Raw genomic sequence first — 20,018 nt, forward strand, 5'->3', positions numbered from 1 at the left:
ATCTTCTATGGTCCTGATATCGATGATGTATTGGAATACTATCAATACGGCTTCCTTGCTTGGTATACGATCAGACTTGAAACCGGTTTCCCTGTCGGATTTAATAAGCTGTATACCTACATCACGGTGAGTGTTAAAATGTGGATGCTGGGGCCTGGGAACAATTATGAAGAAGGGGTGCTGCTTTCAAAAACATAAAATGAGAAGGCAAACAGCTTTTGCTCCAAATGAAGCTGATTTTTGTCAAATTTCTACATTTTAGCATGCCAACCTGATTTCGAGGGGTTGCTGTGGGCAGCAAAAAAAAAACAGCAAGAAAAATCTAAGGGGATGCCTCAGCACCCCGCTTCCCAGTGCCATGTACTGGGAGGTGTATTTTATTTGATTATTTGATTATTTTTTTTTTTTTTTGGGGGGGGGGCACTGCCATAAACAAGTCTTACACCGTGCATGCCCGTTTGCAATAGTATGCAACGGTTGTTTGTCACGGCTGGCCGGTATATGTGCATACAATTAAAATGTATAAAAAGAAAACTTATTCAGAATCTTATAATAATAATATTAATAATATATGTGATTTGTAATGCGCCAAATCCACTCGGCAGAATGCCCAAGGCGCAGTGAAAGAAGAAAGAAATAACGAAAGAGAACAGGTACAAATATAATAGTAATAGATCCAGGAACAATTAAGAGTAAGAGGCATTGAATAGACGAGTCTTAAGGTAACGTTTTAAAGTATCAATGGACGTGCATTCACGGATTGTCAGGGGAAGACCGTTCCATAGAACAGGGCCAGCATGCGCAAAAGCTCGAGCCCCCGAGTCGATTAACGGATTTAGGAATAACGAGGGAACCAGAGTTTGATGAACGTAGGGACCTGACTGGAGTGTATTTGCTGATTAGATTAATATTGTACTGTGGAGCAGACTCGTTAATTGCATGGAATACAAGGAGAAGGATTTTGAAGATGATGCGATCGTTGACCTTTAACCAATATGCTTCCCTACCATGAACACTATGTACGAGAAGCTAGTTGAGAAAACATGACAAAATTCTTGTTTCGGGTCCTCTGATATGTAAAAACTCATTACTCGTTTATTCTTTAATTTTGAAAATCCATGCACGAGACATTATCATATAAAAACAGGAGTAACATATGATATTTTCGAATTGCGTCTTCTTATTCTCTTTGCTCTCTAAGATTTGTGGGTATGATAATAATTCTTATTTACAAAAGGTAGACACTTAAGCTCTGTTCTCTCAGCGGGCTCTGAGACAAGAAGGCAGAATATCCCTTTTTAACCTTAAATTGGTATTACTCGACCGTGGATCGAACCCACGAACTGCCGTTCATGATGCCAGCACTCTACTACTGAGCCACCATCTTCGGGGATGAAGCAACATTACAATGGTTGATAACCAATAGGCCTTGCAATAGATGATAACAAAATGCAAATGTGAAATGATATTACTAGTAGTGGTTCTCTTAAAAACCTATTCAGTTAAAAACGTCAAATGTTATTCTAACGGTACCATGCTTACCTTGCAGATCAGGTTGGTTTCCTTTTTGGGAAATGTAGAGGAAGTCTTTACCATAGCTGCCTCCCAATGGAAAAACGCAATATCTACATTTTGCACAAGTTGAAATATTCAGCATTTTATACTTTCTTCAAAGCCGCTCAAAACTATTTTTTAATTCTCAGTATCCTGTTATCATTAAATATAAGAGTATAAACATGTATATGATTTTTTGAAGGTCCCCAAAATATTGTGGTTGTTGTTGCTGTTTTTGAGATATTGAAGAAAATGTAAATACTTTGGATGTGCGGTTTCCCCCATGCAAAAACGCAGTATCAACAAATGAAAGAGAATTCCATTCAGTTTTATCATCACTTACTCTATCTATGTTGCTTCATTACCATAAAGTAATGTATCACAATATAATTGGAGGGGAAAATATTTTTTAGAAAAAGAGGGCACCCTCTGTGTTTAAGGCTTCAAAACGTAAAAAAAATACAACAAACATACGTTGTAATAAACAATTCTCCCGACTTGCTGTTTTTGTCCATTTTAACTCTTTGAGTTTGTAGTTCATTTGGATGCAATACTAGCTCAGAAACACTTGGACGACCTCTACAAACTATGGCACCCTCTCTAGTAAAATTCCAAATTTCATGAACTTGGGACTTTACCACAGAGGATGCCCTTGTTGGTAGAGGGCGCCCTGCATTTTTCAAAAGCTATCATTTCCCTTTGAATTACACATTGATAATTTTCTCTTGTTAGTGAAGCAACATTGACCGAGTAAATTATAAAAAATAAAATTAACATGTTCTTGATCTATAGATACTGCATTTTTCCATGCGGAAACTAAGTATTCGCTTTAAATCAACGATTATTTCAATATTTCAAAATACAACAACAACATTTGTGAGGGCTGAATTAGGCATATATATAATGTAAAGTTTGATGGTAAAGGAATACTTGATAAATGAAATAGTTTCGATCGACTTTGAATAAATAAAATAAAATGCTTCATATCTCAACCAGTGCAAAGTGCAGATACTGCGTTTTTCTATACGTTCAGTGTAGATACTGCGTTTTATGGTTAATGAAAAGTGGCTTTCCCAAGATGTGTTATGTGAAAAGGCTGGTTTACTGGCTTCTCTTCTGAAAAAAGTGGGGGGAAAAAATGTCAGATACTGTGTTTTTCTGTAGGGGGCAGATAGATTTGTACATGGGAGCTCAAGTTAATGTATGCATAAGTTGGATGAAAATGTGTTAATAGTACCTGTGGCCTACAAACCAAGTTTAAGCAGGGGACAGCCTTGTGAGTTTGTTCTGATTACCGAATTTGTATGTAATTATATGCAAGGATATAACAAGACATTCTCGAGTATGGGGCGTTTTACGTATTCGTTTTTATCTTCTATTTTGAGTACTCGATTTCATGAAGTTTGTAGTTCAATTATGGCACGATTTCTGATACAATGTTTTATTTTCTCCGATTCTACAGTTTACATCAACTGGAATGATCCACTTTTCAAACTACTATCCTCATTACTATCATCTATATAAATACATCAACCCATCAACGTTTAGATTCACGGACCAGCTCTACAGAGACCCCGCCATTGCGGTATTTGGTGCACCGGTCGATCTCTACAGAGGTAGCCCAAGCATCTTCTTTCAGGTGAATATTTAGGTTTATTTCATGTGGGGTCATCCCACGAGACCGAAGGGGTCTAGGGCCGAGGATCACATGACAAACGAAATACAGACTTGTGGACCAGACCTACGCAGTTGGTCTACTTCTTATATATACCTAATAACACATGGACTAAGTTCTTTAAACTTCTATCAATTTAATCCGATTCCGTTTGGTCTAAACAGTAAAAACGCTGTTGAATCCTGTACATGCTATTTACTATATGAACTTAACAATACTTGTTTAAAAGTTTAAAGGAGTGTTTAAAATCTTAAAGTTTTTTCTTAATACTTAATCTACAATAGGGCGTACATTAAAGGTCAAGTCCACCCCAGAAATGTTGATTTGAATAAAGATAGAAAATCAAAATAGCAGTTTTCTTTTTCCTTTTATTAAAATCAACTTGTTTGTTAGGGTTGACTGTCCTTTAAGGGTTGATGCTTCAAATGGTTAGCCAATAATTGTAAAGTTTTTTTTTGGTTTTGTATGTACAAAACATTTTCCACTGTGTGCACATGGTATAATAACTAGTTCCAATCCATGCTGATTTTGTCTAATTCTCACTCTGTATACTTATTTTTATGTATGTACCCATTTTTCAAACTGTCAAAGAAAATTAAGTTCATAACAGTTCATCTTTAAGTAAATTAAGTGGTAAATTTGTCAAGTGTCTGCCACCCGAAACCAGCAATGAGTCTGGATAAATAACCTAAGCTTTAAAAAACGGTATATGCATTGTCCAAATTAAAAGAAAATAAATCTAAACAACTACCATCATGTCTAGAGGTGATTTAGTTAGAGCTTCAACAGTTTAGAGAATTAGAAGGAAACAAGGTTTGAAATTTCGGGTTTCCAGAAGCATGGGGTGAAACACACTGTGCAATCTCGGTTAAACTTGGCAATCCTGAAAAAAGTTTTGGTCAATAAAAGACTCTTGTGTCACAGTGTCATTAAACATCAACATTTAAATTTCGACTGTTCGAAGAAGTGCGATAATGAAGACCTATATTTGAAATAGCATAATTTTTGTTTTACGTTTTGAAGAACAAATTACTGTTTTGGGCTATTTACAAAGAGCCTGTCCTAGACATTTATTGTTGGTTTTCGAGTGGCTGGTGACAATATAGTAAACGTTTATTTTGGTTCTAGGGCACTAGGATTAGAGCTGTGATGAAATGAAACTGAAAGTAGACAAAGGAGTAAAGCAATAAAAACCTATAATATTTTCTTTATGCAAATCGCTACATCTAACCCAATATTGCCTTCAAATACATGTATTTCGGGATTAAAATGTTTCTTACACCATTAAGTTATGTCTTGTTTTTCATCAAGTTTCTCTTTACACTGAACAGGTGACTGAAAGTGTAGAGATTTAGGGATCAATATTACTGAAAATGCAACTAATACACGAATATCACAAGAACCTTGTCAATTCTACAATATAATAGGAATATCTAGTTTTATAAAAGTTTTTAAAAGCAAATACATATCTGACTAATGACAACCATGTTTTTTCTCAAAATTAAATGATTCTTTTCATCGACAGGTATACGACATTAACAAGTCATATGGAAACTCTGAGTCCCAGCTCTCAGTGCTTAAACAAAAAATCTATGAGTCCCGGTCACTGCCGTCAGGGATAAATTCTCATCATTTCATTGAAGGGATCAACTTCTTTTTTAAGATTACTTGGTATAGGGTCCAGCCTCAAGGATCTATTCCTGGTGTAGAGGTAAGTTGTAGAAGAAATATAATGATATTAGTAGGTATACTACGTGTTGGCACGACATTTGTATATGCGACAATTGCCCCAGGCTTTATTTTGTCTAAGACATAGGGTTAGAGTTGCAATAGGGTTTTATTTTATCTAGGGTTAGGTTTTTTGATAGGATAGAGTATACTGTTAAATCCAGCGTTGAAATTTGTCATTCCTTTAGTGTGTGGGATAAACAGCAGAGCAATTGTTGCTGGAGAAAATGGAATCACATTTCTCATATATCTACTTTGTTAGGTACCCAAGGAGCTGCTATATCTAATAAGCTAATCTACTCTTTCCGATGCTCATATCTTTTGAAGGGTAGGGAAAGACGGGGTAAGCTGTGACACTTGTTGCATGTTAGAATTGATATGACTAATAATCTTGTAGAAATAAGTACCGTGCCTTTAGATACGGTTCTTGAAAATATTTTTCACCTATATATAACTTTCCGGTTACTAGAATACTCAATATATCTTTTAGACAAGGAATAGTACCTTCACAGTGGAAATTCGGTCAAGTAACTCCCATTCCAAAATCTCATCCACCGTGCATTAATAATTTACGTCCTATATCTTTAACTTCACATTTTGCTAAGCTCGCCGAATCTTTTATGGCTCAATGGTTATTGAAAGACATTGAGAAACAAATTGATATGCATCAGTTCGGTAACAGACCAGGATTGTCTACATCACATTATCTTGTTGGTCTATTACATCATCTCTATGACAATGCAGAAAACAAAAAATCTGTGTCCACTGTTGTATGTACAGATTTTAAAAAGGCGTTTGATCGCCTGGATCACAATATTCTAATTAAAAAATGATTAATATGCACATAAAACCATGGATCATAAATTGGATTGTAAGTTTTTTTTAACATCGTAAGCAATGTACGTTATATCATGGAATCTTTTCTGATATCAAAGTTAATCATGCCGGTGTGCCCCAAGGGACACGACTTGGCCCGATCCTTTTTTTAATTATGGTAAATGATTTATGTGAAAATATTCCTATACATTATTTTAATATGTTGGTGATTTGTCTTTAGTACAATGTCGTAAATCAACCGACAATTCGCAATTACAGTCAGCAGTACTCAATTCAGTGCAATCCTGGTCACAATCAAATAATATGTCACTCAATCCCTCAAAGTGTTTTACTTTACATATTACTTTTATGAAAAACCCCATCACTCCTGAGGTTCTTGCCATTAATAACTCTGTCTTATGTAATGTAGAAAGTATCAAATTTCTTGGAGTTATTATACAATCTGATTTGAAATGGAATTTACATGTCGATGACTTGGTTAAGAGGTGCAATAGAAAATTATATATGTTAAGGAAGCAGTCTTACATCAAAACAAAATAATACTATTGAAAGAATACAACGGAGAGTATGTAAAATTATCTTAGGACATAATTACATTACATACTCAAATGCATGTCAGGTATGTAATTTACCAACACTTGAGGAGAGAAGACTGACACTAAGTAAAAAATTTGCAAAATCTCTTTCAACTCATCCATTGTGTAAGACATGGCTACCTCGAAAAAACATACAAACATATCTCTTCGTCGTACAAACAACTATCAACAGTTTCCAATAAGAACAACAAGATTTAAAAACAGTCCATTGCCTTTTTTGGTAGACATACCCAACAAAAGATGAGTGTGTAGACTAGGAAATGCAATGCAAATGGTCATCCTCACCCCATTATAAAATTATTTTTGTCATTTAAATAAGTGTCAGTCTCCTCTCCTTCAAGTCTGCCATTATCATATTACATTCACTCGTTCATCATGTTCATTGCCTTTTATGCCTTATTTAAAATGTATTTACTTTTAAATGTATAACCGTTTTTAATGCATTTTACTATGTATTTAATAATGTGCCAAAACCAACTTGTAAGCATGATCTTTCCAGCTTTTGCTGTTTTTTCATGTATGATTGTTAACACGTTTGATTATCAATAAAGACCATTTTTGAATTGAATTTGAAATCTACCCCCACACTGAACGTTATTGTCACCTTTGTGAAAAACGATGTCAAATGTGGGGTAAGTTGTGCCACCTTTTGGGGTAAGTTAAACCACATAAACTATCAACACTATCTACAAAATGTATGCGGGAAACCACCTTGTCAATTTTTTAATTGAAGTCTTTTCACTTGCTAATTCTCTCTAAATACTAACATTATCTAAAAGTGAAAGAACTGTTATGTAAATTTGCACATTTCTGCCTGCATATCGATGGATTTTTTAAAGGTTTGTTCGTTTTTGTCTCACCTGCATAGCAGTGTGAGACTATAGGCGCCGCTTTTCCGGCGGCGGCGTCAAAACCAAATCTTAAACGAAGATTAAGTTTTTGAAATGACAGCATAACATAGAAAGTTTATGAACCTAGTTCATGAAACTTGGCCATAAGATTAATCAAGTATCACTGAACATCCTGCATGAGTTTCACGTCACATGACTAATGTCAAAGGTCATTTAGGGCCAATGAACTTTGGCCACATTGGGGGTATTTGTTGAATTTCCTTCATAACTTTGAAAGTATATTGGTCTAGCTCATTAAACTTGGACATAAGAGTGAGTAATCAAGTATCACTGAACCTCCTGTGCGCATTTTAGGTCACATGACCAAGGTCAAAGGTTACATGTAGGTCCGAGTTTTCTCAAACTTGCCAGAACAATTGTCATTCTTAGCGACTTCAGATTATTGTTTGCATCCGGGCACTCTACTGGGGGATTCTTATCATAAGTTTTAAAAGGGGGCAGTTTCTATTGAGATTAAAGTTAAACTCTGTAAGTGTTCGAAATATATTTCAAAAAGCGGTAGAGAGTCTGGAGTTGTGGGGGGTTAAAGATTCTGCCAAATTTGTTGCAACTCAGATTTTCTTTCGAACACTTTTTCTTCCTACAGACGAATACCTATCAAGCCGTTCTTTTCACTGACGGCAGGAGAAGTGGTATCTTGAATATGTATCAAGAAGGCAGTTTCCGATGGGACCCACCCTCTAAGTCGATACCGGCGAGGATTGGATGGAACATCAAGCATAATCGGTATAATAGATACGAAGGCTACACCCAAGATATACGGTACGAAAGCTATCGCCCCGATCTAAGAAATGGCAGCACCGGTCTACTGGTAAGGAACACTATGATAACGAACAGAGAGGGCGTCAAAACTTTAGAGTGTCTCTGCCGCTGATATCATCTATGTCCGGTGCACTATACTCTGCCTTATATTTGGCACACATGAGTAATGCAGACCCAAACCATGTACTCATGTGTTAAATCACAGCTCATCAAAAATCATCAAAGTCAATCCCTCGATAGATTTCGCTTCAAATCACTGACATTCATCACAGTGTTAAAAATACATGTAGCTATACCAGTGTACGTCAATCGCACTTGTCCGTCTAAATAAATGATAAATGGCCCGAAGAAAGACTAACCATAATTTCTGTCAGTGTAAGGCGAGAAAAAAATGGAACTGCATTACCAGGAAATGATGATTAAGATGAAATCCAAACTTAGAGTCTAGCTTCCTTCTGAGCTCGTCAGAAACAACAAAGTATTTCGTGACGTCCAGAGCTTCTTGTTGATATTTGTCCGATGGCTGACGGGTGGCGTAATAAATTAATGTCTTTTTAAAAGAAACGGAACTGGTAGTTGATTTCCGTCACATTTGTATTTTGGGGCAGGAAGCAAATAGAAAATAATATGCAAAATGTTTTAGAAAATTAAGGAAAACTGCTATGCCTTAAACCTGAGTCGAACACCCCCCAAACCGATCTCCCCGATTCCCCTGGCATTGTCGCCTATGCTCGCAGTTATATCTAAGCCCTTTTTTTAAACAACAGGGTAGAGACATTTACCGTCTTGATGACAATCCTGACTCGTATATCAATGCACGCCGATACTGTCAAGACTGGTATGGCAAGGATCTTTCTTTTGGCCAAGGATCTGTCCTAAGGGCGTGGTCTGCAGAGCCATGCCCTTGCACCCGATGGCAGGCCCAGATAGATCAGAGGTTTACCCCTTGCAACAACCCTTTGTACGGTTATGGCTCCGGTTACGGTTACGGATATGGCTATGGATATGGTTACAATTACGGACTTCCCAACTACTATTATGGTGAGTATAAAATGCTATCTAACCCTCTCTATCCTCGCTCTAGTTTGTGGCATTAACACAATTCTAGTTTGTGTCATTAACACAATTTTTAAAAGTAATTTTGGGTACCAACATGTCAGCAATGAATAGCGCCATGCTACCAGAAACTGGGCGATTTCCACTTTAAAAGATTATCGGCTTCTGGCACTACATGACAAACCCCCTACGAATACTTAGTTAATAAAAAATTTTGAAGATCAAAATACTAACATAAGTTAAAGCAATAACATTACATCGTTTGTTAAGCACATTAAGTTTCTCGCATGTATGGGAAAACCAAAATACCTTCTCCATTGATAGATTAAAGAAAGCTGTACACACCAAACTACGGGACAGATACATTGAATTTAATATGGAAAGATGCTTTCTTCAATGAACAAAACACTCTGCTAAACTGCAAACATATAAAACCTTTAAACTAGAATATACAAAATGAAAAATTGCTCATCACAAGACACATAAATTCAAATATAACTAAGTTCACTAAACTCAGAATAAGTAATAGTAAGTAATAATAACCTTCTGATTGAAGAAGGACGATACAAGATCCTGAAACTAGAATAAATAATATGTCCTCTATGCAAGTCTGGTATAGAGGATGAACTTCCCCTGCTCATGTTTGAATGATCCCAGGCTGAAATTATACCGTAAGTTACATGATACTTCCCGATTTCCAAAGATTAAACAGCAATGAGAAATTAAGACTAATATTGTCAAGCTCCGAAGTAGACTTAAAAGTAATAATAATAAAGGGAATAAGTGCAAAGTTTAATAGACGTCTAGACTTTTGGAAAATGATAACTAATGACTTCATAATCACCCTTACCCATACTTTTCCACCTGAATAGGAAAAAGAGATAAAAATTAAACCTTCAGCAAATTTTGTCGTTAGTCCGCTAAATGCTTTCATTCTTACAATTGTTACTATTCTCTCCAAGCTCCACATGGTATCACTCTTTCTTTAAATGTCACATTCTGAAATTATACTACTTAATTTTGTTCCTGTTTTTATATTAATCGTCAAATTTTTGTTATTTTGAATTATATCATAAGAGAGTGAACTAGTTTTATTATCGATTTGGTATTACTACACTTCATAATTCTTGTTATTGCGAATCTAAAAGTTGAAAAATATTTGTCATTTGCAACCTTTATTTTATTTTAGGGATGGGGTTGGGTTCTTGCACTGCAGGCTCTTACTCCACCCAGCCGTGTTAATTATCCTCCTTTTGGTAGTCTGTTTATCGAATCATAATTAGGTTGATTTGAGCTTAGTATAATTTAAAAATTACAATTTAAAAATCGTGCCAAGAAACTTTCAAATGCAGCCGATATCAGAAGAAGGGGGAGAGGATTGTCACAGGGGCTTTAAACATATCATTGTAAACATTCTGTGATCTTTTGTTCTTTGATATCAACAGATAGATGGGGGACTACCTGTTACCAACCTCGAAGGCCCCGCTTTGGTGGAGGATATAGATGTACCTATTATTCAGATTGGTGGTCCTCTTCTTTGATCAGAGGTTATAGAAGTCTCTGGAGATCCAGTCACTACCAAGCCGTCATGCCAACCAACGCTAGATTCCTCTCGTTTTTCTATTATTCCTTGAATTACTATTACGCCTGGATCGGTGAGAATATCTTGTCACTTGCAGTGCTTATAGTAGTATCTGTGTTTTGATTAAATAGTATAGAGTGCGTCCCACAAAAAACTAAAACCGAGGTTTATGGATGATTTATCACACTTGTCTGAAATAACGTAGAATATTCGTATTTGATGCATGAATGAGCAAAATCAATTCGAATAAAGGAAACTAAGAAGTCACTAAGGCGGTATCTGGGTTTTAGAAAGAAAATCACTTTTCAAGATATTCAATATTTGCTCTTTGATTTGATACCTCTATCACAATAAGAAATAGCAAAGCTTTGTTCATTTGAAATAATTCTTGAATTACAATAATTTTTTTTGAAATGAACAGGTTTTACAGGCTAGCTGTCAAACGTACTCGACACTCCGTTTAGTTGATGATCTGCCATGCATAAAATCTTTTGTTAACCATGAGAAAGTTTCTGTAGAAAACTGGTGAAAACACGTTTGTTTAATACATTTATGGAAATAAAAACATTGCTTCGAAAGAACAGAACTTTGTTAATTCAAAACAAGTCTTTCTGAGAAGGGAATTCGTCTTTGGAAAATTTGATTGCACGATGTAAAGGAGGATATCTGCGAAAAAAACACATGAAAACACGTGGAGCGTTGTGGCCCAGTGGATTAGTCTTCGGACTTTGAAACAGAGGGTCGTGGGTTCGAATCCCAGCCATGGCGTAATTTCCTTCAGCAAGAAACTGATCCACAATGTGCTGCACTCAACCCAGGTGAGGTAAATGGGTACCGGTATGAAGTAATTCCTTAAAAAGCTGTGTGCGCTATGAACGCCTAGCTTAGCCGGGTAATATAGGAGCGCCTTGAGCACCTAACAAGGTGAATATGTGCGCAATATAAATATCCTATATTATTATTATTATTATTATGAAAAGTATAGTAGTAAGCAAATGTTGTAGTTGATAAAGAGGTTAAAGGGTAGAGGGTCTAGACATCTCCCTTGGGGCATGCCTGAAGATACATTTACCCAGGTGGAGGAGAAACCGTAAAAATCACTCGTCTTTTTATTTGTAAAAAAGGGTTTGATCCATTTCCAACGTAGCCCTGTAATTTTGAATTGGGAAGACAGTTCTGACAGCAACAGGTTGTAGAGCATTTCATCAAATTCCATGACATGTTAATGAAGGTTGCAGAGGATCAGAGGAGGATTTCTGTCAAGTGTCATAGACCAGTCATGGATATTATTCATGAGTTGAGCGACACATGAACGTACTTGTGTAAATCGATGCTAGTTCGGATCAAACCATACATTTGAATGTGTTCATTGATTGATGTAATAACTTTTTGCTCAAGACGTTTGCAAATAATTGAGGCGTGATTGATCCTTGATATTCAGAACCCATTGAGGTTTTGTCATATCCTCCAAAATCTGATGGAGACCTAACTCATTGGTGACATCGAGTAGTCTTTTCCGTGTCGAAGAGTTGGTTATCTGAGGATTCATGTCCACGTTGAAATCACCTAATAACAGAAAACCATTGTAGTGCCCCAATTGTATCGATGAAAGGTTTTAATGAAGGCAATCCCAAAACGAGAAATAACTAGGTGGTTGACGATATAGGAGACAAAGAATCGATGATTCTTGGCTTGTCTTCATAGACATCCACATCAATTCAATATTCTCAGGATCAAGCTCAACAAGTCTGGTTTGATTCAATGATGCATGGATTCAGACACATGCACCATCACCACGTACTTGAGCTCTATCACTACGAAATACGATATAATCATCTGGAAGCGCAAGTGCAGAATCATCATCAAGGTCTGTTAATGAGTTCTAAGTCACACGGATGGCATCAGGGTTTTTGGTGGCCAACTATGTCTCTATTTTAGATGTCTTGTTCTTTAAGCTCATTGTATTGAATAGAACACAAATTTGCATGTTTCGTTTTGTTACTGGGTGTAATTGTATCATGATTTACTGGAACTGGATTACTTTCAACATAACCAGCAAGAATGGAAAAGGTCATAGAGGTCTCGGTATGATGCTGACTTCAAAGAGCTCAATTTGAAAGCAAGCTATACTTTTTCCATATTATTATGAGACCCTTGATTTCAGGTATTTTCCATGAATAAACCTGTACTGACCATGGTAATCCTGAGTATAATGTCCTTCTCATCATTCACTTGACAATGAGTCAATCCATATTATACAGGGTGGTATGTTCCAGCTGTAAAATGGCACCCAAACATCTGTTTTCTCGTGAATATGTTCATCTTGTCCAGATGAAAGGGCTTAACTGTTTTGGTTCGTTACAAAATGCAAAAGGGAAAATGCAGAATCTACACTCTAGTTTAGAATAATGAGCAAAATGTCATTAAAGACTAACTAATACCCTTGCTACCATGATTTCAACATGAATTATGCAGAAGACACAAAAAGGGCAGGACGTATTCAGATCGCCATTTGGGTGATTCCATACATGTCGTACGGGAAATTTAGATGTCATTGACAGGTTTTTGACAAGAAAAACAAGATATATTCCAGTAACTAAAGGTGATCATCAAGTACTACCAGAGTGTTAGAAAACCCTAGACTTACCATGACTTGAAATGACATCCTGTATAAGACAGATTTGAAATAGTAATGTGTCTTACGGACGCAGAAAAGGTGGCTTTTTTCGAAACCTCAAGTTTGTACTCTAAAGTCTGTGAGTTGGACGGATAATTTTCATAGAAACTGAACTGAAATTGATATTCAATTACCCAAGAACAGACACATGTATGAAAGAAAACAAAACAAGCATTCATGAATAAATAAAGCAAATTACAATTTTCAAGAACATTGTGTCTTACGGGACATCTCTAAATTTATGCCAAACATTCTTTCTTTATGTCTGTTTGACTTCTTCAATCACTTTATTTGATTGATTGATAACGAATTTATTCATTCCACAATTTTAACAAAGTTACAAAGTAAAGCAAAATATAATATAACATTTTGAAATGAAATAGGAACCTTCTGGAAAGCAAAGCTTGTGATCGAAGGTTTCCTTCAATAAATAAGTCATATTAATGCAAAAAACAATATATATCTATATATAATATACAAATCATATCGTTCTTGTTGAAGTTCAAAATATATATAATATACAAGTCATCATATCTTTCTTGTAAAAATTATATGTAAGTCCTTGTTAAATATGTATATTTTTTACATATTCTTTCAAGTAGAAGATAAACAAGGCTGGATTATATTACAAGATATGAAGAAAAGTGAAAAGGACACACAAGACCAAAACGTAGCGAAAACAGGACGTGACAGAACGGTACAAGAACAAGACATGACAAAAAGCTAGACCAAAACAAGACAGACGAAATATTACAACAGACAAATAAAAAAAGACAACAACAACAAAGGACAATAACGAGTAAAAGAAAAACAAAAAACAAATCTGCACAGGTAGAGCGAATGAAAAGAGACAGGAAAAGAAGCGAAATAAAGGCAAGGGGTGGGGGGACAGAAGATCCATAAGATATCCTAAGTATGATGAATAATGTGAGTGTTATAGTTATTGGTTAGGTTTTTTTTAAGTGCTCTATTGAAACTATGAATGGTTGGCTTATTTTGTAAGGTTTGCGGAAGTGAATTCCAAAGTTTGATACCAGAAGATATGAACAGTTTGTTTGTTAATAATGTCCTTGTTTTAGGTAAATGGAAAAGTCCAGCAGATCTTGTAGGGTAGTGATGTACATTGATATTTCGTGTGAACATAGAATAAAATACGTCTGGTAGTTCATCTTTACTAAGGTTGAACATAAAAGATCCAAGATTATAATAGTAAAGATCATGTATCTTAAGAATTCCATGAGTTTTAAAAAGCACATTCGTATGTGCCCGATAATGAGAATGGCAAATAACGCGCAAAGCTTTTTTCTGAAGTAGTAAAAGTCTATTCAAATGAAAATCAGCACAACTCCCCCATGCAATAATACAAAAGTTCAAATGCGGGAGTATCAGCGTAGAGTATAAGTTTAATAATATACGAGTCGGGAAATAGAATTTAACTTTATTTATAATTCCAATATTTCTTGAAATTATTTTGCATGTGTTATCTATATGTTCTTTCCATGACAGTCTGTCGTCTATAGTTACTCCTAGAAATTTCGTACTTAATACTCTTTGAATATTAATATTATCAAAAGTAATGTTACCTGGGAGTTCATCAATGATATTGCTGAAGAGCATGTAATTTGTTTTAGTGAGATTAAGCGATAATTTGTTGGTTTTGATCCACTCTGAGACTAGTTTTAATTCTTTATTGAGTGTGTCAATAAAGAAATTTTTTTATTTGACTGATGATAATGATAATCCTATCAAACTAAAGACGTTCATTATGTTAGAAATCGCTATTGTCTGAATACTTCTGTCAATATATCATAAGCAAAATAATGTGTCGTACGGGACACTTGTGTGTCGTACAGGACACTTGTGTGTCGTACGGGACACTTTTGTATCGTATGGGACACTTGTGTGTTGAACAGGCACTTGCGTGTTGTACTGGGCAGCCTGAATAAAACAATGAACTTTTTATTAATCAGAAGGGGAGCATTGCCCCTAAATTCTTCCTTTTTAAGGAAAAGTCTTTAATAAGTAGTCATTCAGGACAATGTAATTAGGTAATCTCAATATACACAATCGGGAGCAATATATTATCATTTTTTTCATGATGGGAAATGTAAAAGGGTTCACAGCATTTTTAAGAGCTGAAAATCTTGAGGTTTTGTGTGAAGTTATATTTCAGTGCATGAATTGATGATTTCCAATACACTATTTCTAAACAATGAATGATTGAGACTGTATGAGGCTAAAATGTTATAATTTTTCATATAAAATGTATATACATGATATATGTCACAACTGTCACTGGTAATTCCACAAAATATTTTTTCTAAAGAAATGCGGTTCTACTTTTTCAAACCTTTCTGCATTTCATGAAACCATATGGTTTGTCTTATTCTCCAGATTTTTTTGGAACAACATGGTTTGTCTTATTTTCAAGATTTTTTTTTACAACTTGAAAAAAGTAAGGAGTTTTAATATTGTTTATTAAAAAAATAGTGATCATCAATGTAAGTCCAAAAAGTTTATTGATATAATAATTACACATTAGCATGCAGGAGGAAGTCATCTTCCAGACAAGGGTGAATTAATTTAAAAGGTTTTCTTTTCATGCTCAATGACAACGAAATTAACCTGCTCTGACCAGTGAAAATCAACAGTTTAGCTGAAGGGATTCACAAAATCATACACCTACATGAAATCAATTAAAATGGTTAGAATCACCTATGTCATGTTCTGTGGAGATAACAAAGATATTTTTTAGTTCTTTTTATGTCAAATCTATTACTTGAATTAAAATAGACATACTATTCATAGTTTCTGAATCCAAATCCTGCAAATAAACGCATTTTATATTGTTTGTCGTACGGGACATGTCCCATACGACACACAATGTGTCGTACGGGACAACTTTTAATAGGACAATTATTGAAAAATGAAAGGCAGTGATTAGATCCTTATGGGATAAATCGATCACCCATGGGTAAAAAAAAAGAAAAACCGATATTTTGAAATTCCATCATCGAAAATAAAATTGTAGGAAAAACTTTGCATTTTCATGTGTCGTACGGGACATTGCCAAAAATGGGTTTGGAAAAATCAGGGCTGTCCCTATTATGGATCATGAAAATGTTGTAGATATTATTTGGAACCATCAATGATCCATTATTTCATTGACCTGCAATATTTTCAATCTTCTCGTGCTTTGCCAATAATTTTTTTTTTCAGGCAGTGTTTGTACTTGAATATTTAATTAGCAAAATTATTGAAAATTCCATTGTTCCCCATAGAAAAACTATATCTGACTACACTTTTGGTTAAAACTCATAATTTTCATTAAATTTAGGTGTCATAATAAAACATTACACTTCTTATGAAAGCATGTTGAAATTTATGATATTTTTGAAGTTCTAGTGTGGAATCGCCCATTTATGAAGTACAAATATAACGTATTGTGTTCTGATGTCACAATGAATGAATGTATTTTCTCTCACACTTTAGTCATGCATAATTCTTCCTATGTCAGTATTGACATTTCCTATTTTGTAATGCTGCGGTTTGGATGATATTACAATAATCTGTCGTGATGAGATTATTTAGAGAACAATCTAGTGCGCTTCTTTAATTAGATGATGTACTAACTCTTATTGTCTGAATGTTCTCAAACACACATTAATATTTACAATACCTTCTTCCTGAATTATGAAGAGCGTGATGTCTTTGCTCGCTTTTACTGCTGCGGATCAGCCGGAGGAAGATACTGCAACCTTTATGAGAGTCGTCGGCCACAGGCTCACTGCTGGGGATACATACCTCCGAGGTTTGGTAAGAACTACACTGACTTTCAAATGGGTGGCTCGGGGTTAGCCTCCCCCCTAACAAGAAAAGATGAAACAAGAGTGACACAACCAAGAAAATGAACAAAGAAAAGAACGAAAGTTAGATAATAAGATATATTTATATTATCATAGCATTATTAAACATCAAGATTTTTTGAATGCCAAATACGTTGATTCATGGATATCAATCATTGGTCAATGTTTCTTTAATGAAATTCACATCGTATTGTAACTTAGTTCAAACATGCTCTTTTACCACTTCCATAGCAGTGTCTTCGGCAAACCTTTGTTTAGCTCATTCAAGATCGTTCTATGACATATTCTTTTCCCGCCATAGATTTGGCAAACCATAGTTCTTCTCTGTCCCCAAGATGCCAGTTCCCATTGTATTCACATCTCATGCTCCTGACTCATAGACCATGACAGTACAAGCTTTGGTTTGTATTCTTGCAGGATGGTTCTGGGGCGATCCTCATATCAGTAGCATCGATGGCAAGAAGTACACTTTTAATGGACTTGGTGAATACCTGTTGATGTCTTACAGTCATGGAGATCCGTTCGTTTTACAATCAAGAACTGGCAAGGCCTATAACAACAGCAAGCCTGTTGAACATGGAACAGTATTCACAGGATTCGCTGCAACACAAAGTATCACCAAGGTGGGTCGTTTTTCAAGTTGTCATTTTTTAGTAATAGGGCGTTTTCGATTGCACGACACACAAAGGATTCAAGAATATAGAAACAGTATTGCAAATAACCGTCTAACGGCGATGAACCGCTGGGATGGCGAAAATTGCTGAAGTACACAGCAGTTTAGTCCTAGGTTTCGGAGCTGACGAAAAATTGCAAATTTACCGTTTGTCCTAAGTCCAGGGCGAAACGGCTGTTTAATTCGCTGCACATATCTAGTGCAAACAAGCAACCCGAGAGAAATTAAGATGAAAAGGAGCTAGTACTTTATTAAAGTGGTTTCGTTTTCTGTGACAAATTATTTCGATGTACGAGATTAATGAATATTGGGAGCTCTGCGCATGCGCGAAGTAATCTGCAACAAGCCCTCTCGTTCACTGGCCAAATCTGTGGCTCGTATTTGAGGGTTTTGACATTCGGTGTCATAGTGCTCGCGACTGGTGCTAGTTGATACATGATGACGTCACGCAAGCTTAGCAAAAAAGAATGAAACCGCATCAACATTCGAGTTTCAGTGATTCAGAAGGGTAATTGGTAAACAGTAGTATCACGTATAAGTCATAGAAAATCGAAAGCTCTTTGATATGCGTTCAATATCAAACTCGCTTGTACAGACGGACCAGGGCTAAGCTTTAACATTTTGAGTGTATTAACAATAGCAGAACCACATCCCAGCCAAAATTCCTCTCACGGACAAACGTAATAATACAGAAAACTCCCGTTCTGTATATATCTCTGTATATGTTCAGTTACCATGATAGTTATCCCTTAGGTTCGCGAGTTTTGAATTGGTGATCGCAAAAGTAGCACCTCTCTGCTATACCTTGTGAGTAAAAAAAACCCTGACACCTCACAAATTCATAGTTTTTATAGAAAATAAATCATTATTACATTGCAGGACAGTCTTACGACGGGCCCAAAAGTCTCTTCCAAAATCAATTACCCTCGTAAAGGTCCGTTCCCGTCGTCCTGCGAAAAGTCTGGCCTGAATGCTTGTGCGGACAATTCTAGTGCGAGCCTTGTGCGGAGCAAAACTATTGATTTACTCTGAGCGGTATGAAATGGTCCACTGACCAGGATAGACTCATGACTTTTTTCCTGATAGACTGCAGCGTTACACTCATTTACTGCTACCACCGAATGATTTAATTAAAATAGATTCTAGACTAACTGACTGTTATTATTTACCTCGAAACGTTCTTATTCCTGGAACTGTATTTCTCGGAGTCAAAATGTGATATGCCACAAACTTGACAAACCGCTGAATTTAACAAATTATTAATTAGGGTAGTATATGTTATTTATTTTTGAATTGGTTGATTTGATTTCATTTTTATTTATGTATAAATGTTAAATAGAAATAGTCTGTCTTGGCATATGGAATAAAATAATCATAAATGGTATAGTAAATGCCGTAGAAATAAAATCATAGATTTCAAAAGGAGCATAGCTCTCAAAAATGAAAGGTAAAGTCACACTCTTCGCCAGTGCCCATGATGTATATGTATATATGATACATATGTAAATGTATATATACATCATTTTCAGCATTGCATAATATTCGTATTAGTATAATCGTTGATATCTAATATAGACATGAGTGGAGCATCATAAGCTCTATGAGCTTAAGAACGATGTTCCAAGAGATAGAGCGAGGGGTGAAAAACAGAGTGGGAAAGAGAGAACTGAATAGAGAGATAGAAACATGAAGAGAGTACTAACAATATATAAAATACAAGACATCATGTTTTGATATACCAAGATTGACTTATCTTTCAATTTTTTATTCTCGAATCCACAATCCGAGTTCAAAGATAGCTTTCCGACTTCGCGTTATGAAAGTCACCGTTGTACTAGTATAAAAAAAGATGAAACACACACTCTTACCACCTTTTCTAGGGTCAGTTATTCTGAACATAAACATATTTTCTCTCAGCAGCCATCTTTAGTTTAATTTGTACTACAGAATGTCTAATTCTTTACTTCGTCCTTTATCTCTGTAACTCGTAAATTTCTCTCTGGTAGCATTTATGCTTCAAGCTCACATTTAAGTTATTTGAGTAAGCAGAAATGAATTAATCGAACTGAGCAGTACACAACTTCAAATTGTCACATGATTT

General features: G+C 35.5%; 1 protein-coding gene across 1 annotated transcript in view; it reads left to right on the top strand.

Moving 5' to 3' along the window:
* LOC121425286 (mucin-like protein) overlaps nt 1–20,018 on the top strand; it is a 41,587-nt gene continuing 21,569 nt past the window's right edge. Inside the window, exons 1-8 of the mRNA XM_041621312.1 lie at nt 1–126; nt 3,017–3,193; nt 4,755–4,940; nt 7,888–8,112; nt 8,831–9,104; nt 10,565–10,774; nt 17,078–17,194; nt 17,662–17,867. Of these exons, the coding sequence (XP_041477246.1) occupies nt 3,032–3,193; nt 4,755–4,940; nt 7,888–8,112; nt 8,831–9,104; nt 10,565–10,774; nt 17,078–17,194; nt 17,662–17,867 (1,380 nt within the window). The 5' untranslated portion in view covers nt 1–126; nt 3,017–3,031. The remainder of the gene's footprint in view (nt 127–3,016; nt 3,194–4,754; nt 4,941–7,887; nt 8,113–8,830; nt 9,105–10,564; nt 10,775–17,077; nt 17,195–17,661; nt 17,868–20,018) is intronic.

The sequence above is a fragment of the Lytechinus variegatus genome, chromosome 12, assembly GCF_018143015.1.
Source record: "Lytechinus variegatus isolate NC3 chromosome 12, Lvar_3.0, whole genome shotgun sequence".
Classification (NCBI taxonomy): domain Eukaryota; kingdom Metazoa; phylum Echinodermata; class Echinoidea; order Temnopleuroida; family Toxopneustidae; genus Lytechinus; species Lytechinus variegatus.